The sequence below is a fragment of the Triplophysa dalaica genome, chromosome 18, assembly GCF_015846415.1.
Source record: "Triplophysa dalaica isolate WHDGS20190420 chromosome 18, ASM1584641v1, whole genome shotgun sequence".
In the NCBI taxonomy this organism is placed as follows: Eukaryota; Metazoa; Chordata; class Actinopteri; order Cypriniformes; family Nemacheilidae; genus Triplophysa; species Triplophysa dalaica.
In genome coordinates, this window is record NC_079559.1 from 19,181,455 (window position 1) to 19,208,279 (window position 26,825).

At 38.6% G+C, this 26,825-nt stretch overlaps 3 protein-coding genes and 1 pseudogene across 3 annotated transcripts; 2 read left to right on the forward strand and 2 right to left on the reverse strand.

Moving 5' to 3' along the window:
• Positions 1 to 10: 10 nt before the first annotated feature.
• On the reverse strand, positions 11 to 2,013 carry LOC130407151 (DNA-directed RNA polymerase III subunit RPC4-like). The gene is made up of 4 exons (XM_056729848.1): positions 1,579 to 2,013; positions 1,152 to 1,402; positions 952 to 1,074; positions 11 to 391 (listed from the first exon to the last, which is right to left on the reverse strand). Exons 1-4 carry the CDS (start codon positions 1,610 to 1,612, stop codon positions 275 to 277), a joined length of 525 nt encoding a protein of 174 aa, XP_056585826.1. The 5' UTR covers positions 1,613 to 2,013; the 3' UTR covers positions 11 to 274.
• Positions 2,014 to 7,112: 5,099 nt separating this feature from the next.
• Positions 7,113 to 7,971, forward strand: LOC130406908 (gastrula zinc finger protein XlCGF8.2DB-like; annotated as a pseudogene).
• A 2,712-nt stretch (positions 7,972 to 10,683) lies between these two features.
• On the reverse strand, positions 10,684 to 26,561 carry LOC130406909 (DNA-directed RNA polymerase III subunit RPC4-like). Its single transcript, XM_056729489.1, has 8 exons — positions 26,538 to 26,561; positions 22,446 to 22,605; positions 22,019 to 22,269; positions 21,789 to 21,941; positions 12,252 to 12,411; positions 11,825 to 12,075; positions 11,625 to 11,747; positions 10,684 to 11,064 (listed from the first exon to the last, which is right to left on the reverse strand). The coding sequence occupies exons 1-8, from the start codon at positions 26,559 to 26,561 to the stop codon at positions 10,948 to 10,950; spliced, it is 1,239 nt and encodes a 412-aa protein (XP_056585467.1). The 3' UTR covers positions 10,684 to 10,947.
• On the forward strand, positions 11,650 to 17,462 carry LOC130407149 (gastrula zinc finger protein XlCGF57.1-like). The gene is made up of 4 exons (XM_056729846.1): positions 11,650 to 11,768; positions 11,887 to 11,988; positions 14,690 to 14,885; positions 15,738 to 17,462. Exon 4 carries the CDS (start codon positions 15,740 to 15,742, stop codon positions 17,033 to 17,035), a length of 1,296 nt encoding a protein of 431 aa, XP_056585824.1. The 5' UTR covers positions 11,650 to 11,768; positions 11,887 to 11,988; positions 14,690 to 14,885; positions 15,738 to 15,739; the 3' UTR covers positions 17,036 to 17,462.
• Positions 26,562 to 26,825: the final 264 nt, after the last annotated feature.

Here is a 26,825-nt window from a genome sequence, read left to right on the forward strand (position 1 = left end):
AAGAAAAAAATCAATTGATGGCACTTTTTATTAACTGAATATTTTACACTTCAAACCTATTTTTTTACAAACTTATTTATACTAGCCTTCAATATGTACATACATGAGTGTCTCACATAAAGCCCTGTTGGATACCACATGACCTGTAAACTCTTATATAAATAAGAGCATAAATCATTTTTATGTGACTAGGCACGGGGACATTTTCTCCCACTGTTCGGAGTATGAAGCTGTTTCTTCATAGAGAAACATTGGAAGTTTCAGCAGCAGATTCTCAAGCTCTGTTTTCTAGAAGAGCCTGGAAATCGGGTGAACAAACCAGCTTGTGTTTAATGTGGCCTAGGACAGACATATCTCCTCTTCTGCCTTCTGTATTGACTGATACCAATTCCTACATAACAGACAAGCAAAAACATGTTGAAAAGTCATTAAAATGTATAAGCTACAAAGGTCCAGTGTATGAAATTTAGCGCCATCTAGTGGTTAGGTTGCCAACTGCAACCAACGGCTCACACCACCCCTCTCTTTCGAAGCACTACGGTGGCTGACCCAAAACTAAGATGGCGTCACGTTTTCGCTTCTATGCTGAAGGAGATAACGTATTTATAAAACACGCTCTGTAGAGCAGTTTGTCCGTTTAGGGCCACTGTAGAAACAACACGGTGGATTCCATGTAAGGGGACCCGCAGCATATTTAGATAGAAATAGCTCATTTTAAGATATTAAAAACATAACCCTTCATAATGCAGGGTCTTTATAACCTCTGAACACATAGGTATGTATATTATATTGTCTATCGTTCAATAGGTCCTACAAAAGAATGACACACTAGACCTTTTAGTACTAAACATGTAGCATTCATCTTTTAATCCTGTATTCTGTATGAACTCTTACAGATGATAGTCAAGTAGCAAAACCTTCAACGAAATACTGATGGTGAGTGTAACCTACCTGCAGAAAGGCCCATGGAGTTGGACAAAGCTGCACTTTGCCTGACTTTCTTACAAGCATCTTCCCCACCACACCCTCCTCCAGATCCTTAAGAAAACAACTGTTCTCGTCTTGAGAGTCCTCCTAAGACAAACATAAAAACAGGTAAGTAAGAGCAGTACTGTTTTAATCAAATGCCCTAATATAATAAAGAAACCGACCTGGTTCTCAGTCGTCTGCAGCATAGTCTGTCCATCACTCGACTGCACCTCTGTTTTTAAAGGCCTGACATCAATGGTGGGTGGTTGCCCTGGCAGCGAATCAGGGAGCTGCATGAAGAGAAGCTCCTCCTCTTTGCAGTAATTCCACACCTCGAGTAAATCAGGTAGCAAACCAGGCTCGGGCAGGGGGGCTGGTCTGAACATTATCTCCGCCTTTTTCGTTTGCGATCCTTCCAAAGGCTCCTGCTTGACTGGAGAGAGACGAGTTTGAGTGAATAAACTAGAACGAGCGGGGAATCAAAATCAATGGATTGTTTAAATAAAGAGGAATTTTACATTTTTGGGGACCCGTTTCTGAACAATGATTTTTATCAACCCCTACGATATCATACATCATTCATACATCACATGACACTTTCTAACCTACCCTTCACTTCAGCTCCAGTGCTGTCTGTGATCATTGGTTCAGTTTCGGTGTTCTCGGTCTCTTCACAAAGCTCCTCTTTGAAGACCCATCCAGACACGGCCAGAGGCAGCTGAACCGGACAGCTTCCAACTTCACCTCTCAGATGAGCATCATCCAGAAGCTATGACACACAGAAACAAAGATCTTCAGATATTAAGATATCAGCATAATGAAGAAGGTGAAAATAGGAACTATCAGTCTGAACAATAACAGCTGTTAACACTGATGTGTCTGTTATACTGAAACAAAAGAAAACGTTCATGATCATCAGCAGAAGACTGACTGCTCTATTAACACTAATGGATGAATTTCATTGTTAGGCTAATGTCACCAATAAAACAAACTTTTGAGACAAACATCAAAATCCTGATTTTGATTCTTGGTAAATATTAACAAAACATATATTTTTCATTGTTTTATCTTCCTCACCATGCTCCTGTGTGTGGTCATGTGTGTAACATTGACTATTTATTTCTTGCACTTGAAAGATTAGAAGATTGAAAAGATATTGGAAAAGAGATTTCAATGGATCTTTAAAATGGAAATGTGCCACAGAAAGATGATTTCATATTAAGTGCAGTGGCGGTTTTAGGCACGGGCGAACCGGGCAGCCGCCCGGGGCGCCAAATTTTCACGACACGTGGGGGGCGGCACAAGCACTTGAAAAAGAAAAATAATCCGCGCCGCAAAGCAGGTTTCTATTATGTATAATATAACTGTCTGTGTGGGGAATTGGCAAATCGCCGCCCCTGCTTGCTGAGAAGCGCAGAAGCTGTGTGAAAACTGTAAAGGGGAGGGGCTGATCCCCTGATGGACAGTTCACCTCTCCCAAATGGAGCGGACAAGGAGGGGGGCCCATTTAGTGGGCTAAAATCAGTCACACCTTGACTTTCTTCTAAATAACGCACATTTCATTCATAATTTTAAAGCACAGGCCTATTTTTCCACGTTTTTTTTCTGCATTGTGTGTGAAATGGCTAATAAAAAAAGTTAATCCAAAACGATTATGTGGAGGTGAAGTGGTTTAGTCTTGATTGTCGAGTGCCAGATAAACATGAAAGCGATGGAGAGAAAAAGGTTTAAGCCGTCAGGTGCCCAATATAAGAAAAAATCAAAGTAGAAGCGGAGAAAGGAGCAAAAGATAAAGGTATGTAACTACGTTCTCTCTGTATGATTACGGTGACGTTATCCATCATCAATGAAGGGCTAATGTTAATGGGTGGTAACGTTAACTCTTACGTTTGTTAGCCTTCTTGCTATGATGCTTATACAACAATAATTCGGTCTTAACTCAACAAACACGAGATCTAATTTCACCATAAGATTGTGCTTTGCAACAAAACTGTTACAAGTAAAGTTATTATTTATTTCCATCATTGGGGTTAATGTTGGGCCCTGTAATTAGCCAACGAAATTAACATATGTCTGGATGTGTTCAAAGGCAAACATTTGCTATAACTCTGATGCGTGACAAAGAATATAATTTGAGGCAGTAACCAAGGAGCTAATTGTTCCTCCCTTAGATTAGATTAATAAAGCGTCTAATGAGTCATGACAGACATTTGGCATGTAAGGGCATGTTTATTTAAATTTGCAATTCATAAGAGTTATACTGTAGCCTACTGTCTTTTGATGTCAATTTCAATTGCAAATTCATGGGCACTTCTAAAGTATTTTGGAGAATCCTCTGTCACTGGTCAGCCATCAAAAACCATCAGCCTCCTTGAATTTTATCACTTTTATGCATGATAAGGATCTATCAGAGATCTACCCCAACTTTTGGACTGCTCTCAGGATTACACTTACTCTGCCAGTCACTGTGGCTCAAGCAGAGAGGAGCTTTTCAAAAGTTGATCAAGTCATACCTGAGGTCAACCATGTCTCAAGAACAGCTCACTGGCCTTCCTATCATCAGTATCAATAACTCAATAGGGGGCAGATTTCGTATGATGACATTATTGATGATTTTGCATTAAGGAAGGCCAGAAAGGTCAGGTTTTAGTTTGTGTTTTCTGTTCTTAGTGCAATAGTGTAATAATTAGATTTGCTTTTGTGTGATGAAGGATTTGTGCTATTTAGAATATTTTTTCTATATTTTATTTGTATATTATTCTTAATATTTTAATGTTGTTGTTCTCTGGTCGTGTTACATCATGATACATATGTACATCATGTACATATGTTGCAACATTTATGTACATAGAGTATATTTAAGTTCTGATAACTTATACTGATTTGTGCAGAATTGTGTTTTTAAAATGTTCTGTTGAAGGATTTGTGCAATTGAGAAATATAAGGTTCGTCTTACACTTATATAGTTATGGTAAAACATGGCTTTTTTTCTCTCGGATGGGTGGGAGTAGATGGGGGGGCACCCAGAGCGGATCTCGCCCGGGGAGTGATTCAATGTAGAACCGCCACTGATTAAGTGGGCATATCTGGAGGATTCATTATAAAATTCGATGATGAAAGATTTTAACATAAACAACAATATGAACATATTAAGGTCATCCCTTTAGGAAAATGATCTATGATTTTAATACAAATATTATTCTAAGACTATAGTTAAAATCATGGTTGTTGTTTAGGGTTTGCTTGAAGTGCAAAAGTTATTCAGAGTTTATTATGATTTTTGTGCATTAAAGTAACTTGGTATATTTATTAAATATTGCTACTGTAAAAATAAATTCATTCTGTGGCACTTACAATTTTCTTCAGAAAGTCTTAAGAAAGACTGCGGACTTTCACAAATAACCTTCATTGTTTTAAATCTACAGATCACTCAAAGATTTCTTTATATAAAATTTATAAAAATACCACCTCGAATTACGTTCAGATAGCATGAAAACATGACATTTTGTGATGCTGTTACCTTTAAACTTGCTAGGCAACCTAATGCAAGCAATTTTTTTAATATTATGGTAAATACAGGGATGGGCCACATCTGTCCTAAATAGTTTTCAAAATTATAATTATTACGTCCCAAATCATAGCATGTTGAAAGGAGTATTTTCAAACTATGGGTGGTATATGTTTTCCGGCAAAATTCCAAAGTTTGCATCTACTCAAACAGATTAGTGATGGACACTCAAACAGCAAATGTTACCAAATCTTTTGTTTAGCTTCTCATCTGAAACTCTTTCCACACTGATGGCATGTTTATGTTTTATCTCCAGTGTGAATTCTAATTTGTACTGATAACAAAAAATATTACACTCTAGGCATGGCAAATTTTCTCCTGTGAATTACTATGTGTGTCTTAAGATTTCATTGAAAGGTAAAACTTTACCCGCACAGATGACACGTGTAAGGCTTCTCACCACTGCAAGTTCTCATGTGTCTGGCTTTTGGGGAACGCTTTCCACGCGTTTTGTCTCCTGTTCTCAGAGTTCCTTTCTTTGAAACATTTGGGGACTTTTGTACATACTGATGATGTTTCTCATTGGCATCTTTTCCTTATTCTTGACTGTCCTTATTCACTTCCATCATATCTGAAAGGAACAAAACTAAAATGAAGTTTTTTTTAGCCTTTTGCACACATTTGATTTGAACTTTTTAGAAATAAATTCTATTTAAGGAACAGCTGATAACTGTCGTGTTCAAAACTGTCGTGTTGTAAATCAAATGTGTGTTACAATTATCATTTAAAGGGAGGTCTCCAAAATAATAAGACTTTCAAGTGTTATATGAGGTTCAAGGGTAGTTTATAGGGTGCACTTAATTTATAAGCAATAATACTTATATTCCTTGACAATAAAAGTAGTGCTATTCTAAGACAAGATCGTCGAGCAGCTGCCTTTGTGAAGGCATTACACACATGTTGCAAATGCTTGGAATACTCATGGAATCTTTGGCCTATGTACACTCCAGTGGTGGATATGCACCACAAACGTAATTTGCTCCCCGCCATTATAAAAGAAAAGAAGATCATCAATATGGGGGACAAAGGCCGATCGCATTCATACTACACTCATTCACGGAAAACAGTACAAGCCCATTTAGCCAGTTGAGTACGTTCCTACTGAAATTGAGTACCTACTCATTGAATGTGCAGAGAAGTAAAGATTTATAATTGTCTACCTAAAGATTCACACCCCCACATACAGTTTAAAATGAGAAATGAGCACTCTAAAGAATACTAGTATAGCACCTTGGTCAATTGTTTTTTAGAGATGTTAAATAATGCAGATTTGAGTTACTGGGAATGTCTCTCTAACATCTCCAGTTCACACAAACAGTGATTGATACCTTCAGAGAAGCTCCTCCTACATCAATCCACCAATAAATACCAGAAACCAACAAGCAGAAGAATCACTTCAGGTGTGAGAACTGAAATCTTCACACTGTTGTTGGAGTCACTGGAAGAGAAGCTTGAGAACACAAGAGATCCAGAACTACAGAGAACACAAACTGAGGGGTCTGAAGAACACAGAGGTTGGTTTCTGTTTTTAATTTGAATTGTTTCTAGATAGAATCTAGTTTAATGAATTGTGTGTAATAAATGATCGTAACTTTGTATAGTATATAATCTGGTAAAGATTCAGTAGAATTGCATTAATCATGTAGCAGTAGAGTGACCAGACCACCCATCCTGTTTTAAGTTGTGCAGCACAACATTTTGACCTTTTGTTCCACATTTTCATCAGTCTGTTACTGTATAGTCATGGTGAAAAATAACATGAATACGTTCTCTACTTGACAACATGAGACGCAGTCTGTTGGTTTTAATTGTCACACATTCTTTTACCCGCCAATTTTTTTGCAGCACAGTTTCTGCTGTACTGTAATTCGTTCTTTTAAAGTGACAGAATCTTATTATATCACATCATGTTTTTAATGTTAATAAAACAACAAAATACAAAGAAAATCATCACTGGATGCTCTTGACTGGTGTAACTCTAATATGGATTGATCTATATTCAATTTATAGAGTGAAGATTATACAGTATTAGTTCCCATCGGATGACTTTTTATTTTGTACCTGAAAATCTTTATCATTGAGCCCTGATTTATACTTCATACATTCTCGAAACCACTGAAACATTGGTAATACAGAAATGAATATAGTGAACACGCATTTGCTCTCTGGCTTGCACATTTTTTTTTACAATTTACTAGTAGGGCATTCTGTCAAAGTCCAGAATGGTTGTCCCACCCACAGCCTAGCGTCATGTCAATGGGCGGACGTATTATAAATGCGAATGCAAACGCAGACAGGATTAGCAAATCACACGTACGCATACAACTTGTGGTGTTTTTTCGTACAATTGTAAAAATTAGTTTTACGTATAGTTTTGTTAATTTCAGATATGATGGAAGTGAATAAGGACAGTCAAGAGGATGTAAAAGATGCTGAAGAAAAACATTATGATCTGGAAGGAACTCTGAGAATAGGCGACAAAAGGCAACACATGAGAACTCACATCAGAGAGAAACCTCACACATGTCTACTGTGTGGAAAGAGTTTTACAAAAACAAGTCATCTTAAGCTACACATGAGAATTCACACCGGAGAGAAACCTCACAAATGTCTTCTGTGTGGAAAGACTTTTACAACTACGAGTTGCCTTAAGCTGCACATGAGAATTCACACCGGAGAGAAACCTCACACATGTCTACTGTGTGGAAAGAGTTTTACACAAACAAGTAGCCTTAATACACACATGAGAATTCACACTGGAGAGAAACCTCACGCATGTCTTCTGTGTGGAAAGACTTTTACAACTACAAATTACCTTAAGCTCCACATGAGAATTCACACCGGAGAGAAACCTCACGCATGCCCTACAGTGTGGAAAGAGTTTTACACAAACAGGTAACCTTAAAACACACATGAGAATTCACACCGGAGAGAAACCTCACGCATGTCAACAGTGTGGAAAGACTTTTACACAAACAGAAAACCTTAAGATTCACATGAGAATTCACACTGGAGAGAAACCTCACGCATGTCTTCTGTGTGGAAAGACTTTTACACAAACAGGTAACCTTAAAACACACATGAGAATTCACACCGGAAAGAAGCCTTGCGCATGTCAACAGTGTGGAAAGACTTTTACACAAACAGAACACCTTAAGATTCACATGAGAATTCACACTGGAGAGAAACCTCACGCATGCCTACAATGTGGAAAGACTTTTACACATACAGGAAGCCTTAAGATTCACATGAGAACTCACACCGGAGAGAAACCTCACACATGTCTTCAGTGTGGAAAGACTTTTTCAACTATGAGTCACCTTAAGAGACACACGAGAACTCACACTGGGGAGAAACCTCACGCATGCCTACAGTGTGGAAAGAGTTTTACACAAACAGGAAACCTTCAGTCACACATGAGAACACACACCTGAGTGAGACCTTACAGATTCGATTAGTGTGGAAAGAGATTTAACAATACAAGTCATAGACACATGAGAACTCACATGCAGAATTAAAAATGGCTGCAGTGTCCCCCATTCTTAAAAATCCTTGATCATCTAAATATGAACAATAACAGGCAAATCTCAAATTGACCATTCTTAAGTAAAATTCTTGAAAAGTGGGGCTTCACAATTGAGATTTTACTTAAATGCTAATGGCCTCTTTGAATATTTACAGTCAGAATTTCGCTCATCACATAGCATTGAAACTGCGCTTCTTCTTCATTAAATCTGCCACTGCGCTGGTTTTACAGGGTGTTCCTCAAGGTGCTGTTCTGGGTCCACTTATGTTTATAATTTATATTTCTCTACATCATATGCATGCATGGACTTCAATTCCATTGCTATGCTGATGACATTCAAATCTACTTCACCACCAGCTCTGACTCACTTATTGCATGCTTCAGGGATATCAATCATTTTGTAATAAAAAACTGAAATATTGATGATTGCAATGCTCTATTTCTTGGTCTGCCTAGACAACTCGTAGCAAGGTTACAGTATGTTCAAACCTCAGCAGCAAGAGTTCAAACCTCCACCAGGGGTTCTGCTCCCATTACTCCTATACTACATGATCTTCACTGGCTACCTGGGGGATCACATAATCGATTGAAGATATAACTTCTAACATTTTGGGAATTAAAAGGTCTTGCGCCTCCATATCTGTCTGACCTACTCTACACCTACTCTCCTGCCCGGTACCTCAGATCAACTAAGCTTGGTCTTTTGTCCGTTCCTTTATTTTGGCTGTCCACTGAAGGTGGTAGCCTTCAGACATACATCATCATTCACACCAGAGAGAAAGATCAAACATGCAAACATTGTGGGAAAAGTCTCACAACCAAATGTTACCTCAAGGTGCACATGAGACTTCACACTCGGGAGAAACCATTTGCATGTCATCAGTGTGGAAATCTGCAGCAGCAAATAAGAATTCACTCGGTGTTATCAAAAGTCCTGAGTGTTGAGATCTTGGAGAGCGTTATGGGTCGTAATGTGATAGAAGCTCTGTTAATTATGTAGGGACTAAACCGTTTAAGGCTTTACAAGTCATTTAAATAACTTTAATCAATACGATTTCTAATGGGAAGCCAGTGAAGCAAAGATAAAACTAGGTTTTTGTGATTGTATTTTCTTGACCTGGTAAGAACTCTGGCACCTGCCTTCTGAACGAACTGTAGTTTGTTTATTGATGATACAGGACAACCACTAAGTAGAGCATTACAATAGTCAAGTCATGAGGTCACAAATGCATGAATAAGCTTTTCTGAGTCAGCAACACATACAATATTTGGTAATTTGGTAACATTTCTAAGGTGGAAGAAGTCTGATTTGTGATATTTGAGATCTGATTTTTAAAGGTCAGATTGCCATCTAATATAATGTCTAGGTCTTTAACTGTAGTTGTTGGAGCAACAGTGCAGCCTTCAATTTGCAAGTTATAATCTGAGATATTCTGTTTACGTGTTTGTAGTAGAGTAGGCGGGGCGAGACCGTGGTTCGAGTCCGGTGAGTAATTGTGAATGAGCGCCAGCTGTGCACACACCGGGCTCGAATCACGTAGGAGATAGGGAGCATATAAAAGGAACGAGCGACCGGACCGTGGAAGAGAGAGGACCGGGCCAAAACTTGTGTCTATATTTGTATTTGTTATTTCGCCGGCGGTCGTCCGTGAGGGGCCGCTGGCTGTTAAAATTTCTGTTATTAAATGTTTAAATGTTTGCCGGTTCCCGCCTACTTCCTTCCCTACATTGAATCTTTCTACAGTGTTTTTTTATTAGGATGTCACAATATATCAAACTTTCATGACACGGTCATGGCGGACAAAAGTACAATAATGATATTATCCTGTATTCCGTTTAATCAGTTTTTAAAAAGCAGTAGACTAATCAAATTCATTTTGAATTCCCCATTTATTATCTGCATCTTATGTGGAATCTATCGAATTTCATCTTTCACCGCAAAATTAAAATTCCGTCATAATGCCCTTGTCATTTGTGTGACTTTTTCTTCTGGAAAACACAAAAGAAGATATTTTTAAGAAAGTTGGTAAGAGGGCAGTGCTGGTGCCCATTCGCTTCTATTGTATATACACTAAAACAATGCAAGTGAATGTGTGCCGGATAACAACGTTCTTAAAAATATCGTCTTCTGTGTTCTGCAGAAAATATTGAAATTCAATGACAAGATTGAGAGTAAATGTTGACAGAATTGTAACTTTTGGGTGAGCTATTACTTACGACTGAAGATTTAAATGATGGTGCTCAGCTTAATGTTTAAAATTTTAACCCCCAAAAATTCTTTGAGCTGCTTATGAGGTGAAAACTGTCAAACAACTATAACATCTGTAACAAACTACCAGTTTTGTAACCAAAGTACTTTAAATATGTAAGTGCTCTGTTTATATGCATTTTCTACATAACAACGTTATGTTCATTTACAGTGCAAGAAACAGTGATGTTTTGTGTCATTGACATCAAACCAGACACAATGTGCTCCGTTTTTAGTGCACGTGTGAATACAATTTACAGTGTAGGGAATGATATTCATGAATTTCTGAATGGAGAAACTTGACTGGAAATGCCAATTGATTATGCATTAAATTAAATAGGCATGAATTATGGACAAAACCAAAGAAAAAAATCAATTGATGGCACTTTTTATTAACTGAATATTTTACACTTCAAACCTATTTTTTTACAAACTTATTTATACTAGCCTTCAATATGTACATACATGAGTGTCTCACATAAAGCCCTGTTGGATACCACATGACCTGTAAACTCTTATATAAATAAGAGCATAAATCATTTTTATGTGACTAGGCACGGGGACATTTTCTCCCACTGTTCGGAGTATGAAGCTGTTTCTTCATAGAGAAACATTGGAAGTTTCAGCAGCAGATTCTCAAGCTCTGTTTTCTAGAAGAGCCTGGAAATCGGGTGAACAAACCAGCTTGTGTTTAATGTGGCCTAGGACAGACATATCTCCTCTTCTGCCTTCTGTATTGACTGATACCAATTCCTACATAACAGACAAGCAAAAACATGTTGAAAAGTCATTAAAATGTATAAGCTACAAAGGTCCAGTGTATGAAATTTAGCGCCATCTAGTGGTTAGGTTGCCAACTGCAACCAACGGCTCACACCACCCCTCTCTTTCGAAGCACTACGGTGGCTGACCCAAAACTAAGATGGCGTCACGTTTTCGCTTCTATGCTGAAGGAGATAACGTATTTATAAAACACGCTCTGTAGAGCAGTTTGTCCGTTTAGGGCCACTGTAGAAACAACACGGTGGATTCCATGTAAGGGGTCCCGCAGCATATGTAGATAGAAATAGCTCATTTTAAGATATTAAAAACATAACCCTTCATAATGCAGGGTCTTTATAACCTCTGAACACATAGGTATGTATATTATATTGTCTATCGTTCAATAGGTCCTACAAAAGAATGACACACTAGACCTTTTAGTACTAAACATGTAGCATTCATCTTTTAATCCTGTATTCTGTATGAACTCTTACAGATGATAGTCAAGTAGCAAAACCTTCAACGAAATACTGATGGTGAGTGTAACCTACCTGCAGAAAGGCCCATGGAGTTGGACAAAGCTGCACTTTGCCTGACTTTCTTACAAGCATCTTCCCCACCACACCCTCCTCCAGATCCTTAAGAAAACAACTGTTCTCGTCTTGAGAGTCCTCCTAAGACAAACACAAAAACAGGTAAGTAAGAGCAGTACTGTTTTAATCAAATGCCCTAATATAATAAAGAAACCGACCTGGTTCTCAGTCGTCTGCAGCATAGTCTGTCCATCACTCGACTGCACCTCTGTTTTTAAAGGCCTGACATCAATGGTGGGTGGTTGCCCTGGCAGCGAATCAGGGAGCTGCATGAAGAGAAGCTCCACCTCTTTGCAGTAATTCCACACCTCGAGTAAATCAGGTAGCAAACCAGGCTCGGGCAGGGGGGGTGGTCTGAACATTGTCTCCGCCTTTTTCGTTTGCGATCCTTCCAAAGGCTCCTGCTTGACTGGAGAGAGACGAGTTTGAGTGAATAAACTAGAACGAGCGGGGAATCAAAATCAATGGATTGTTTAAATAAAGAGGAATTTGACATTTTTGGGGACCCGTTTCTGAACAATGATTTTTGTCAACCCCTACGATATCATACATCATTCATACATCACATGACACTTTCTAACCTACCCTTCACTTCAGCTCCAGTGCTGTCTGTGATCATTGGTTCAGTTTCGGTGTTCTCGGTCTCTTCACAAAGCTGTTCTTTGAAGACCCATCCAGACACGGCCAGAGGCAGCTGAACCGGACAGCTTCCAACTTCACCTCTCAGATGAGCATCATCCAGAAGCTATGACACACAGAAACAAAGATCTTCAGATATTAAGATATCAGCATAATGAAGAAGGTGAAAATAGGAACTATCAGTCTGAATAATAACAGCTGTTAACACTGATGCGTCTGTTATACTGAAACAAAAGAAAACGTTCATGATCATCAGCAGAAGCTCTATTAACACTAATAGATGTGTTTTCACTGTTAGGCTAATGTCACTAATAAAACAAACTTTTGAGACAAACATCAAAATCCAGATTTTGATTCTTGGTAAATATTAACAAAACATATATTTTTTGTTATATTTTTACCATTTTTATCTTTTCATTGTTTTATCTTCCTCACCATGCTCCTGTGTGTGGTCATTTGTGTAACATTGACTATTTCTTGAACTTTAAAGATTAGAAGATTGAAAAGATATTGGAAAAGAGATTTCAATGGATCTTTAAAATGGAAATGTGCCACAGTAAGATGATTTCATATTAAGTGGGCATATCTGGAGGATTCATTATAAAATTTGATGATGAAAGATTTTAACATAAACAACAATATGAACATATTAAGGTCATCCCTTTAGGAAAATGATCTATGATTTTAATGCAAATATTATTCTAAGACTATAGTTAAAATCATGGTTGTTGTTTAGGGTTTGCTTGAAGTGCAAAAGTTATTCAGAGTTTATTATGATTTGTGTGCATTAAAGTAACTTGGTATATTTATTAAATATTGCTACTGTAAAAATAAATTCATTCAGTGGCACTTACAATTTTCTTCAGAAAGTCTTAAGAAAGACTGCGGACTTTCACAAATAACCTTCATTGTTTTAAATCTACAGATCACTCAAAGATTTCTTTATATAAAATTTATAAAAATACCACCTCGAATTACGTTCAGATAGCATGAAAACATGACATTTTGTGATGCTGTTACCTTTAAACTTGCTAGGCAACCTAATGCAAGCAATTTTTTTAATATTATGGTAAATACAGGGATGGGCCACATCTGTCCTAAATAGTTTTCAAAATTATAATTATTACGTTCCAAATCATAGCATGTTGAAAGGAGTATTTTCAAACTATGGGTGGTATATGTTTTCCGGCAAAATTCCAAAGTTTGCATCTACTCAAACAGATTAGTGATGGACACTCAAACAGCAAATGTTACCAAATCTTTTGTTTAGCTTCTCATCTGAAACTCTTTCCACACTGATGGCATGTTTATGTTTTATCTCCAGTGTGAATTCTAATTTGTACTGATAACAAAAAATATTACACTCTAGGCATGGCAAATTTTCTCCTGTGAATTATTATGTGTGTCTTAAGATTTCATTGAAAGGTAAAACTTTTCCCGCACAGATGACACGTGTAAGGCTTCTCACCACAGCGAGTTCTCATGTGTCTGGCTTTTGGGGAACGCTTTCCACGCATTTTGTCTCCTGTTCTCAGAGTTCCTTTCTTTGAAACATTTGGGGACTTTTGTACATACTGATGATGTTTCTCATTGGCATCTTTTCCTTATTCTTGACTGTCCTTATTCACTTCCATCATATCTGAAAGGAACAAAACTAAAATGAAGTTTTTTTTAGCCTTTTGCACACATTTGATTTGAACTTTTTAGAAATAAATTCTATTTAAGGAACAGCTGATAACTGTCGTGTTCAAAACTGTCGTGTTGTAAATCAAATGTGTGTTACAATTATCATTTAAAGGGAGGTCTCCAAAATAATAAGACTTACAAGTGTTATATGAGGTTCAAGGGTAGTTTATAGGGTGCACTTAATTTATAAGCAATAATACTTATATTCCTTGACAATAAAAGTAGTGCTATTCTAAGACAAGATCGTCGAGCAGCTGCCTTTGTGAAGGCATTACAAACATGTTGCAAATGCTTGGAATACTCATGGAATCTTTGGCCTATGTACACTCCAGTGGTGGATATGCACCACAAACGTAATTTGCTCCCCGCCATTATAAAAGAAAAGAAGATCATCATTATGGGGGACAAATGCTGATCGCTTTAATACTACACTCATTCACGGAAAACAGTACAAGCCCATTTAGCCAGTTGAGTACGTTCCTACTGAAATTGAATACCTACTCATTGAGTGTGCAGAGAAGTAAAGATTTATAATTGTCTACCTAAAGATTCACACCCCCACATACAGTTTAAAATGAGAAATGAGCACTCTAAAGAATACTAGTATAGCACCTTGGTCAATTGTTTTTTAGAGATGTTAAATAATGCAGATTTGAGTTACTGGCAATGTCTCTAACATCTCCAGTTCACACAAACAGTGATTGACACCTTCAGAGAAGCTCCTCCTACATCAATCCACCAATAAATACCAGAAACCAACAAGCAGAAGAATCACTTCAGGTGTGAGAACTGAAATCTTCACACTGTTGTTGGAGTCACTGGAAGAGAAGCTTGAGAACACAAGAGATCCAGAACTACAGAGAACACAAACTGAGGGGTCTGAAGAACACAGAGGTTGGTTTCTGTTTTTAATTTTAATTGTTTCTAGATAGAATCTAGTTTAATGAATTGTGTGTAATAAATGATCGTAACTTTGTATAGTATATAATCTTTTAAAGATTCAGTAGAATTGCATTAATCATGTAGCAGTAGAGTGACCAGACCACCCATCCTGCTTTAAGTTGTGCAGCACAACATTTTGACCTTTTGTTCCACATTTTCATCAGTCTGTTACTTTTTAATAGTCATGGTGAAAAATAACATGAGATGCAGTCTGTTGGTTTTAATTGTCACACATTCTTTTACCCGCCAATTTTTTTGCAGCACAGTTTCTGCTGTACTGTAATTCGTTCTTTTAAAGTGACAGAATCTTATTAAATCACATCATGTTTTTAATGTTAATAAAACAACAAAATACAAAGAAAATCATCACTGGATGCTCTTGACTGGTGTAACTCTAATATGGATTGATCTATATTCAATTTATAGAGTGAAGATTATACAGCGTTATTTCACATCGGATGACTTTTAATTTTGTACCTGAAAATCTTTAACATTGAGCCCTGATTTATACTTCATTCATTCTCGAAACCACTGAAACATCGGTAATACAGAAATGAATATAGTGAACATGCATTTCCTCTCTGGCTTGCACATTTTTTTTTAACAATTTACTAGTAGGGCATTCTGTCAAAGTCCAGAGTGGTTGTCCCACCCACAGCCTAGCGCCATGTCAATGGGCGGACATATTATAAATGCGAATGCAAACGCAGACAGGATTAGCAAATCACACGTACGCATACAACTTGTGGTGTTTTTTCGTACAATTGTAAAAATGAGTTTTACGTATAGTTTTGTTAATTTCAGATATGATGGAAGTGAATAAGGACAGTCACGAGGATTTAAAAGATGCTGAAGAAAAACATTATGATCTGGAAGGAGCTCTGAGAATAGGCGACAAAAGGCAACACATGAGAACTCACATCAGAGAGAAACCTCACACATGTCTACTGTGTGGAAAGAGTTTTACAAAAACAAGTAGCCTTAATACACACATGAGAATTCACACCGGAGAGAAACCTCACAAATGTCTTCTGTGTGGAAAGACTTTTACAACTACGAGTTGCCTTAAGCTGCACATGAGAATTCACACCGGAGAGAAACCTCACACATGTCTACTGTGTGGAAAGAGTTTTACACAAACAAGTAGCCTTAATACACACATGAGAACTCACACTGGAGAGAAACCTCACGCATGTCTTCTGTGTGGAAAGACTTTTACAACTACAAATTACCTTAAGCTCCACATGAGAATTCACACCGGAGAGAAACCTCACGCATGTCTTCTGTGTGGAAAGAGTTTTACACAAACAAGTAGCCTTAAAACACACATGAGAATTCACACCGGAGAGAAACCTCACGCATGTCAACAGTGTGGAAAGACTTTTACACAAACAGAACACCTTAAGATTCACATGAGAATTCACACTGGAGAGAAACCTCACGCATGTCTACAGTGTGGAAAGACTTTTACGACTACAAATTACCTTAAGCTCCACATGAGAATTCACACCGGAGAGAAACCTCACGCATGTCTTCTGTCTGGAAAGAGTTTTACACAAACAAGTAGCCTTAAAACACACATGAGAATTCACACCGGAGAGAAACCTCACGCATGTCAACAGTGTGGAAAGACTTTTACACAAACAGAAAACCTTAAGATTCACATGAGAATTCACACTGGAGAGAAACCTCACGCATGTCTTCTGTGTGGAAAGACTTTTACACAAACAGGTAACCTTAAAACACACATGAGAATTCACACCGGAAAGAAACCTCACGCATGTCTTCTGTGTGGAAAGACTTTTACACAAACAGGTAACCTTAAAACACACATGAGAATTCACACTGGAGAGAAACCTCACGCATGCCTACAGTGTGGAAAGACTTTTTCAACTATGAGTCACCTTAAGAGACACACGAGAATTCACACTGGGGAGAAACCTCACGCATGCCTACAGTGTGGAAAGACTTTTTCAACTATGAGTCACCTTAAGAGACACACGAGAACTCACACTGGGGAGAAACCTCACGCATGCCTACAGTGTGGAAAGAGTTTTACACAAACAGGAAACCTTCAGTCACACATGAGAACACACACCTGAGTGAAACCTTACGGATTCGATTAGTGTGGAAAGAGATTTAACAATACAAGTCATAGACACATGAGAACTCACATGCAGAATTAAAAATGGCTGCAGTGTCCCCCATTCTTAAAAATCCTTGATCATCTAAATATGAACAATAACAGGCAAATCTCAAATTGACCATTCTTAAGTAAAATTCTTGAAAAGTGGGGCTTCACAATTGAGATTTTACTTAAATGCTAATGGCCTCTTTGAATATTTACAGTCAGAATTTCGCTCATCACATAGCACTGAAACTGCGCTTCTTCTTCATTAAATCTGCCACTGCGCTGGTTTTACAGGGTGTTCCTCAAGGTGCTGTTCTGGGTCCACTTATGTTTATAATTTATATTTCTCTACATCATATGCATGCATGGACTTCAATTCCATTGCTATGCTGATGACATTCAAATCTACTTCACCACCAGCTCTGACTCACTTATTGCATGCTTCAGGGATATCAATCATTTTGTAATAAAAAACTGAAATATTGATGATTGCAATGCTCTATTTCTTTGTCTGCCTAGAAAACTCGTAGCAAGGTTACAGTATGTTCAAACCTCAGCAGCAAGAGTTCTCACCTCCACCAGTGGTTCTGCTCCCATTACTCCTATACTACATGATCTTCACTGGCTACCTGGGGGATCAAATAATCGATTGAAGATATAACTTCTAACATTTTAGGCATTAAAAGATCTTGCGCCTCCATATCTGTCTGACCTATTCTACTCCTACTCTCCTGCCCGGTACCTCAGATCAACTAAGCTTGGTCTTTTGTCCGTTCCTTTATTTTGGCTGTCCACTGTAGGTGGTAGCCTTCAGACATACATGATCATTCACACCGGAGAGAAAGCTCAAACATGCAAACAGTGTGTGAAAAGTTTCACAACCAAATGTTACCTCAAGGTGCACATGAGACTTCACACTCGGGAGAAACCATTTGCATGTCATCAGTGTGGAAATCTTCAGCAGCAAATGAGATTTCACTCCGGATACCCTTCACATGCATTTGATGTGGAAAGAGTTTGACATGTAAATTTAGGATTCAGTCATAGATGAAATCTCACGGTGAAATTGAACCATAAGCATGCTATCAGTGTGGAAAGAGTTTCAAATAAGAAGCTAGTCTCAGATCTCAGCAGTGTTTTTAGTCTGCCAGTGCTGCTCAAAGTTTATTTATGCATCACAGCCTACGTATGAGAAAGCTCGACCCCCTTTGGATGATTTAGTTATTCTAGGTGTTATCAAAAGTCCTGAGTGTTGAGATCTTGGAGAGCGTTATGGGTCGTAATGTGATAGAAGCTCTGTTAAGTATGTAGGGACTAAACCGTTTAAGGCTTTACAAGTCATTTAAATAACTTTAATCAATATGATTTCTAATGGGAAGCCAGTGAAGCGATGATAAAACTGGGGTTTTGTGATTGTATTTTCTTGACCTGGTAAGAACTCTGGCACCTGCCTTCTGAACGAACTGTAGTTTGTTTATTGATGATACAGGACAACCACTAAGTAGAGCATTACAATAGTCAAGTCATGAGGTCACAAATGCATGAATAAGCTTTTCTGAGTCAGCAACACATACAATATTTTGTAATTTGGTAACATTTCCAAGGTGGAAGAAGTCTGATTTGTGATATTTGAGATCTGATTTTTAAAGGTCAGATTGCCATCTAATATAACGCCTAGGTCTTTAACTGTAGTTGTTGGAGTAACGGTGCAGCTTTCAATTTGCAAGTTATAATCTGAGATATTCTGTTTACGTGTTTGTAGTAGAGTAGGCGGGGCGAGACCGTGGTTCGAGTACGGTGAGTAATTGTGAATGAGCGCCAGCTGTGCGCACACCAAATCACGCTCGAATCACGTAGAAGATTTGGAGCATATAAAAGGAACGAGCGACTGGACCGTCGAAGAGAGAGGACCGGTCCCGAACTTGTGTCTATATTTGTATTTATGTTACTTCGCCGGCGGTCGTCCGTGAGGGGCCGCCGGCTGTTATTATTTCTGTTATTAAATGTTTAAATGTTTGCCGGTTCCCGCCTCCTTCCCTACATTGAATCTTTCTACATTGGTGCCGAAACCCGGGAGGAAGGAGAGACATGCTGTAGGAGAGTCCTCGTCGCCGAGTGGCCTCGCGGTGCCGGAGAGTTCGTTGCTGCCCGAAGCAGTGGTTCTGGGGAAACGGAAGTGCACAGTGCGGCCACCGTCAAACCTTTGGTGGAACGGCGATCTTTGCTGCCGCGCCCCTGGGTCGAGGTGGGGTGGCTTTCGTCCAAGCGGGAGCGGGGGAGTTGCCGCTGTCCGCCAGAGGCCGGAGCCTGCGTCCGTCCCCCGAGGGGGAGGAGCAGGGGGCGGAAGTGCCGGGTGTGGCCACCTCCTGCCAGAGGCCGGAGCCTGCGTCCGTCCGCCCAAGGGGGAGGAGCAGGGGACGGGGAACCCGCCCCGACTTCCAGATAAAGGAGGAGCCACCGCTGACCGCCAGGGGGCGGACAGTCGAGCCGTCCACCGAAGCCCCAGGGCCACCGCATGGCACCGCGAAGGAGAGTACCCCGGCTGATTGAGGACCGAGCAGCAGCAAGTCAGGGAACTGGACTATAATTTTTTATATCGCTCCGAGGGCTCCCGTCTCCGTTGTCTCGTCTCGTCGCTGCATGTCCCCCCCCGAGGGAGGGAGCTTGCACAGTCGCGGGGTACCCCCGGCCTGTGAGGGGTGATGGAGGTATGTAGTAGAGTAGGCGGGGCGAGACCGTGGTTCGAGTCCGGTGAGTAATTGTGAATGAGCGCGAGCTGTGCATACAACGGGCTCGAATCACGTAGGAGATTGGGAGCATATAAAAGGAACGAGCGACCGGACCGTCAAAGAGAGAGGACCGGGCCCAAACTTGTGTCTATATTTGTATTTGTTATTTCGCTGGCGGTCGTCCGTGAGGGGCCGCCGGCTGTTATAATTTCTGTTATTAAATGTTTAAATGTTTGCCGGTTCCCACCTCCTTCCTTCCCTACATTGAATCTTTCTACAGTGTTTTTTAATTAGGATGTCACAATATATCAAACTTTCATGACACGGTCATGGCGGACAAAAGTACAATAATGATATTATCCTGTTTTCCGTTTAATCATCAATTCCGTCATAATGCCCTTGTCATTTGTGTGACTTTCTTCTGGAAAACACAAAAGAAGATATTTTTAAGAAAGTTGGTAAGAGGGCAGTGCTGGTGCCCATTCGCTTCTATTGTATATACACTAAACCAATGCAAGTGAATGTGTGCCGGATAACAACGTTCTTAAAAATATCGTCTTCTGTGTTCTGCAGAAAATATTGAAATTCAATGACAAGATTGAGAGTAAATGTTGACAGAATTGTAACTTTTGGGTGAGCTATTACTTACGACTGAAGATTTAAATGATGGTGCTTAGCTTAATGTTTAAAATTTTAACCCCCAAAAATTCTTTGAGCTGCTTATGAGGTGAAAACTGTCAAACAACTATAACATCTGTAACAAACTACCAGTTTTGTAACCAAAGTACTTTAAATATGTAAGTGCTCTGTTTATATGCATTTTCTACATAACAACGTTATGTTCATTTACAGTGCAAGAAACAGTGATGTTTTGTGTCATTGACATCAAACCAGACACAATGTGCTCCGTTTTTAGTGCACGTGTGAATACAATTTACAGTGTAGGGAATGATATTCATGAATTTCTGAATGGAGAAACTTGACTGGAAATGCCAATTGATTATGCATTAAATTAAATAGGCATGAATTATGGACAAAACCAAAGAAAAAAATCAATTGATTGCACTTTTTATTAACTGAATATTTTACACTTCAAACCTATTTTTTTACAAACTTATTTATACTAGCCTTCAATATGTACATACATGATAGTGTCTCACATAAAGCCCTGTTGGATACGACATGACCTGTAAACTCTTATATAAATAAGAGCATAAATAATTATTACGTGACTTGGCACGGGGACATTTTCTCCCACTGTTCGGAGTATGAAGCTGTTTCATTATAGAGAAACATTGGAAGTTTCAGCAGCAGATTCTCAAGCTCTGTTTTCTAGAAGAGCCTGGAAATCGGGTGAACAAACCAGCTTGTGTTTAATGTGGCCTAGGACAGACATATCTCCTCTTCTGCCATCTGTATTGACTGATACCAATTCCTACATAACAGACAAGCAAACACATGTTGAAAAGTCATTAAAATGTATAAGCTACAAAGGTCCGGTGTATGAAATTTAGCGGCATCTAGTGGTGAGGTTGCCAACTGCAACCAACGGCTCACACCACCCCTCTCTTTCGAAGCACTACGGTGGCTGACCCAAAACTAAGATGGCGTCACGTTTTCGCTTCTATGCTGAAGGAGATAACGTATTTATAAAACACGCTCTGTAGAGCAGTTTGTCCGTTTAGGGCCACTGTAGAAACAACACGGTGGATTCCATGTAAGGGGACCCGCAGCATATGTAGATAGAAATAGCTCATTTTAAGATAATAAAAACATAACCCTTCATAATGCAGGGTCTTTATAACCTCTGAACACATAGGTATGTATATTATATTGTCTATCGTTCAATAGGTCCTACAAAAGAATGACACACTAGACCTTTTAGTACTAAACATGTAGCATTCATCTTTTAATCCTGTATTCTGTATGAACTCTTACAGATGATAGTCAAGTAGCAAAACCTTAAACGAAATACTGATGGTGAGTGTAACCTACCTGCAGAAAGGTGCATGGAGTTCCCAGGGCCATGTCCAGGGTTACGTTACCCATGATAAGCTGCACTTTGCCTGACTTTCTTACAAGCATCTTCCCCACCAAACCCTCCTGCAGATCCTTAAGAAAACAACTGTTCTCGTCTTGAGAGTCCTCCTAAGACAAACACAAAAACAGGTAAGTAAGAGCAGTACTGTTTTAATCAAATGCCCTAATATAATAAAGAAACCGACCTGGTTCTCAGTCGTCTGCAGCATAGTCTGTCCATCACTCGACTGCACCTCTGTTTTTAAAGGCCTGACATCAATGGTGGGTGGTTGGCCTGAGAGCGAATCAGGGAGCTGCATGAAGAGAAGTTCCTCCTCTTTGCAGTAATTCCACACCTCGAGTAAATCAGGTAGCAAACCAGGCTCGGGCAGGGGGGGTGGTCTGAACATTGTCTCCGCCTTTTTCGTTTGCGATCCTTCCAAAGGCTCCTGCTTGACTGGAGAGAGACGAGTTTGAGTGAATAAACTAGAACGAGCGGGGAATCAAAATCAATGGATTGTTTAAATAAAGAGGAATTTTACATTTTTGGGGACCCGTTTCTGAACAATGATTTTTGTCAACCCCTACGATATCATACATCATTCATACATCACATGACACTTTCTAACCTACCCTTCACTTCAGCTCCAGTGCTGTCTGTGATCATTGGTTCAGTTTCGGTGTTCTCGGTCTCTTCACAAAGCTGTTCTTTGAAGACCCATCCAGACACGGCCAGAGGCAGCTGAACCGGACAGCTTACAACTTCACCTCTCAGATGAGCATCATCCAGAAGCTATGACACACAGAAACAAAGATCTTCAGATATTAAGATATCAGCATAATGAAGAAGGTGAAAATAGGAACTATCAGTCTGAATAATAACAGCTGTTAACACTGATGTGTCTGTCATACTGAAACAAAAGAAAACGTTCATGATCATCAGCAGAAGCTCTATTAACACTAATAGATGTGTTTTCACTGTTAGGCTAATGTCACTAATAAAACAAACATTTGAGACGAACATCAAAATCCAGATTTTGATTCTTGGTAAATATTAACAAAACATATATTTTTTGTTATATTTTTACCATTTTTATCTTTTCATTGTTTTATATTCCTCACCATGCTCCTGTGTGTGGTCATGTGTGTAACATTGACTATTTCTTGAACTTTAAAGATTAGAAGATTGAAAAGATATTGGAAAAGAGATTTCAATGGATCTTTAAAATGGAAATGTGCCACAGTAAGATGATTTCATATTAAGTGGGCATATCTGGAGGATTCATTATAAAATTCGATGATGAAAGATTTTAACATAAACAACAATATGAACATATTAAGGTCATCCCTTTAGGAAAATGATCTATGATTTTAATGCAAATATTATTCTAAGACTATAGTTAAAATCATGGTTGTTGTTTAGGGTTTGCTTGAAGTGCAAAAGTTATTCAGAGTTTATTATGATTTTTGTGCATTAAAGTAACTTGGTATATTTATTAAATATTGCTACTGTAAAAATAAATTCATTCAGTGGCACTTACAATTTTCATCAGAAAGTCTTAAGAAAGACTGCGGACTTTCACAAATAACCTTCATTGTTTTAAATCTACAGATCACTCAAAGATTTCTTTATATAAAATTTATAAAAATACCACCTCGAATTACGTTCAGATAGCATGAAAACATGACATTTTGTGATGCTGTTACCTTTAAACTTGCTAGGCAACCTAATGCAAGCAATTTTTTTAATATTATGGTAAATACAGGGATGGGCCACATCTGTCCTAAATAGTTTTCAAAATTATAATTATTACGTTCATAAATCATAGCATGTTGAAAGGAGTATTTTCAAACTATGGGTGGTATATGTTTTCCGGCAAAATTCCAAAGTTTGCATCTACTCAAACAGATTAGTGATGGACACTCAAACAGCAAATGTTACCAAATCTTTTGTTTAGCTTCTCATCTGAAACTCTTTCCACACTGATGGCATGTTTATGTTTTATCTCCAGTGTGAATTCTAATTTGTACTGATAACAAAAAATATTACACTCTAGGCATGGCAAATTTTCTCCTGTGAATTATTATGTGTGTCTTAAGATTTCATTGAAAGGTAAAACTTTTCCCGCACAGATGACACGTGTAAGGCTTCTCACCACAGCGAGTTCTCATGTGTCTGGCTTTTGAGGAACTCTTTCCACGCTTTTTGTCTCCTGTTCTCAGAGTTCCTTTCTTTGAAACATTTGGGGACTTTTGTACATACTGATGATGTTTCTCATTGGCATCTTTTCCTTATTCTTGACTGTCCTTATTCACTTCCATCATATCTGAAAGGAACAAAACTAAAATGAAGTTTTTTTTTAGCCTTTTGCACACATTTAGCCAGTTGAGTACGTTCCTACTGAAATTGAATACCTACTCATTGAGTGTGCAGAGAAGTAAAGATTTATAATTGTCTACCTAAAGATTCACACCCCCACATACAGTTTAAAATGAGAAATGAGCACTCTAAAGAATACTAGTATAGCACCTTGGTCAATTGTTTTTTAGAGATGTTAAATAATGCAGATTTGAGTTACTGGCAATGTCTCTAACATCTCCAGTTCACACAAACAGTGATTGACACCTTCAGAGAAGCTCCTCCTACATCAATCCACCAATAAATACCAGAAACCAACAAGCAGAAGAATCACTTCAGGTGTGAGAACTGAAATCTTCACACTGTTGTTGGAGTCACTGGAAGAGAAGCTTGAGAACACAAGAGATCCAGAACTACAGAGAACACAAACTGAGGGGTCTGAAGAACACAGAGGTTGGTTTCTGTTTTTAATTTTAATTGTTTCTAGATAGAATCTAGTTTAATGAATTGTGTGTAATAAATGATCGTAACTTTGTATAGTATATAATCTTTTAAAGATTCAGTAGAATTGCATTAATCATGTAGCAGTAGAGTGACCAGACCACCCATCCTGCTTTAAGTTGTGCAGCACAACATTTTGACCTTTTGTTCCACATTTTCATCAGTCTGTTACTTTTTAATAGTCATGGTGAAAAATAACATGAGATGCAGTCTGTTGGTTTTAATTGTCACACATTCTTTTACCCGCCAATTTTTTTGCAGCACAGTTTCTGCTGTACTGTAATTCGTTCTTTTAAAGTGACAGAATCTTATTAAATCACATCATGTTTTTAATGTTAATAAAACAACAAAATACAAAGAAAATCATCACTGGATGCTCTTGACTGGTGTAACTCTAATATGGATTGATCTATATTCAATTTATAGAGTGAAGATTATACAGCGTTATTTCACATCGGATGACTTTTAATTTTGTACCTGAAAATCTTTAACATTGAGCCCTGATTTATACTTCATTCATTCTCGAAACCACTGAAACATCGGTAATACAGAAATGAATATAGTGAACATGCATTTCCTCTCTGGCTTGCACATTTTTTTTTAACAATTTACTAGTAGGGCATTCTGTCAAAGTCCAGAACGGTTGTCCCACCCACAGCCTAGCGCCATGTCAATGGGCGGACGTATTATAAATGCGAATGGACTAAACGCGACAGGATTAGGATATCATACGTATGCATACAACTTGTGGTGTTTTTTCGTACAATTGTAAAAATGAGTTTTACGTATAGTTTTGTTAATTTCAGATATGATGGAAGTGAATAAGGACAGTCACGAGGATTTAAAAGATGCTGAAGAAAAACATTATGATCTGGAAGGAGCTCTGAGAATAGGCGACAAAAGGCAACACATGAGAACTCACATCAGAGAGAAACCTCACACATGTCTACAGTGTGGAAAGAGTTTTACAAAAACAAGTAGCCTTAATACACACATGAGAATTCACACTGGAGAGAAACCTCACGCATGCCTACAATGTGGAAAGACTTTTACACATACAGGAAGCCTTAAGATTCACATGAGAACTCACACCGGAGAGAAACCTCACACATGTCTTCAGTGTGGAAAGACTTTTTCAACTATGAGTCACCTTAAGAGACACACGAGAACTCACACTGGGGAGAAACCTCACGCATGCCTACAGTGTGGAAAGAGTTTTACACAAACAGGAAACCTTCAGTCACACATGAGAACACACACCTGAGTGAGACCTTACAGATTCGATTAGTGTGGAAAGAGATTTAACAATACAAGTCATAGACACATGAGAACTCACATGCCGAATTAAAAATGGCTGCAGTGTCCCCCATTCTTAAAAATCCTTGATCATCTAAATATGAACAATAACAGGCAAATCTCAAATTGACCATTCTTAAGTAAATTCTTGAAAAGTGGGGCTTCACAATTGAGATTTTACTTAAATGCTAATGGCCTCTTTGAATATTTACAGTCAGAATTTCGCTCATCACATAGCACTGAAACTGCGCTTCTTCTTCATTAAATCTGCCACTGCGCTGGTTTTACAGGGTGTTCCTCAAGGTGCTGTTCTGGGTACACTTATGTTTATAATTTATATTTCTCTACATCATATGCATGCATGGACTTCAATTCCATTGCTATGCTGATGACATTCAAATCTACTTCACCATCAGCTCTGACTCACTTATTGCATGCTTCAGGGATATCAATCATTTTGTAATAAAAAACTGAAATATTGATGATTGCAATGCTCTATTTCTTGGTCTGCCTAGACAACTCGTAGCAAGGTTACAGTATGTTCAAACCTCAGCAGCAAGAGTTCAAACCTCCACCAGGGGTTCTGCTCCCATTACTCCTATACTACATGATCTTCACTGGCTACCTGGGGGATCACATAATCGATTGAAGATATAACTTCTAACATTTTGGGAATTAAAAGGTCTTGCGCCTCCATATCTGTCTGACCTACTCTACACCTACTCTCCTGCCCGGTACCTCAGATCAACTAAGCTTGGTCTTTTGTCCGTTCCTTTATTTTGGCTGTCCACTGAAGGTGGTAGCCTTCAGACATACATCATCATTCACACCAGAGAGAAAGCTCAAACATGCAAACA

What these genes read in the sequence shown, in the direction of transcription:
- LOC130407151 (XM_056729848.1), bottom strand. Translation starts at nt 1,612, where the DNA reads ATGATCACAGACAGCACTGGAGCTGAAGTGAAGG. An exon ending in CACTGGAGCTGAAGTGAAGG is followed by an intron (nt 1,403 to 1,578) that starts GTAGGTTAGAAA and finishes GTCTCTCTCCAG; the next exon opens with TCAAGCAGGAGCCTTTGGAA. An exon ending in CTCCATGGGCCTTTCTGCAG is followed by an intron (nt 392 to 951) that starts GTAGGTTACACT and finishes TCTGTTATGTAG; the next exon opens with GAATTGGTATCAGTCAATAC.
- LOC130406909 (XM_056729489.1), bottom strand. Translation starts at nt 26,561, where the DNA reads ATGGGAGCAGAACCCCTGGTGGAG. An exon ending in CACTGGAGCTGAAGTGAAGG is followed by an intron (nt 22,270 to 22,445) that starts GTAGGTTAGAAA and finishes GTCTCTCTCCAG; the next exon opens with TCAAGCAGGAGCCTTTGGAA. An exon ending in TGCAGACGACTGAGAACCAG is followed by an intron (nt 21,942 to 22,018) that starts GTCGGTTTCTTT and finishes TGTTTGTCTTAG; the next exon opens with GAGGACTCTCAAGACGAGAA.
- LOC130407149 (XM_056729846.1), top strand. Translation starts at nt 15,740, where the DNA reads ATGATGGAAGTGAATAAGGACAGTCACGAGGATTTAAAAGATGCTGAA.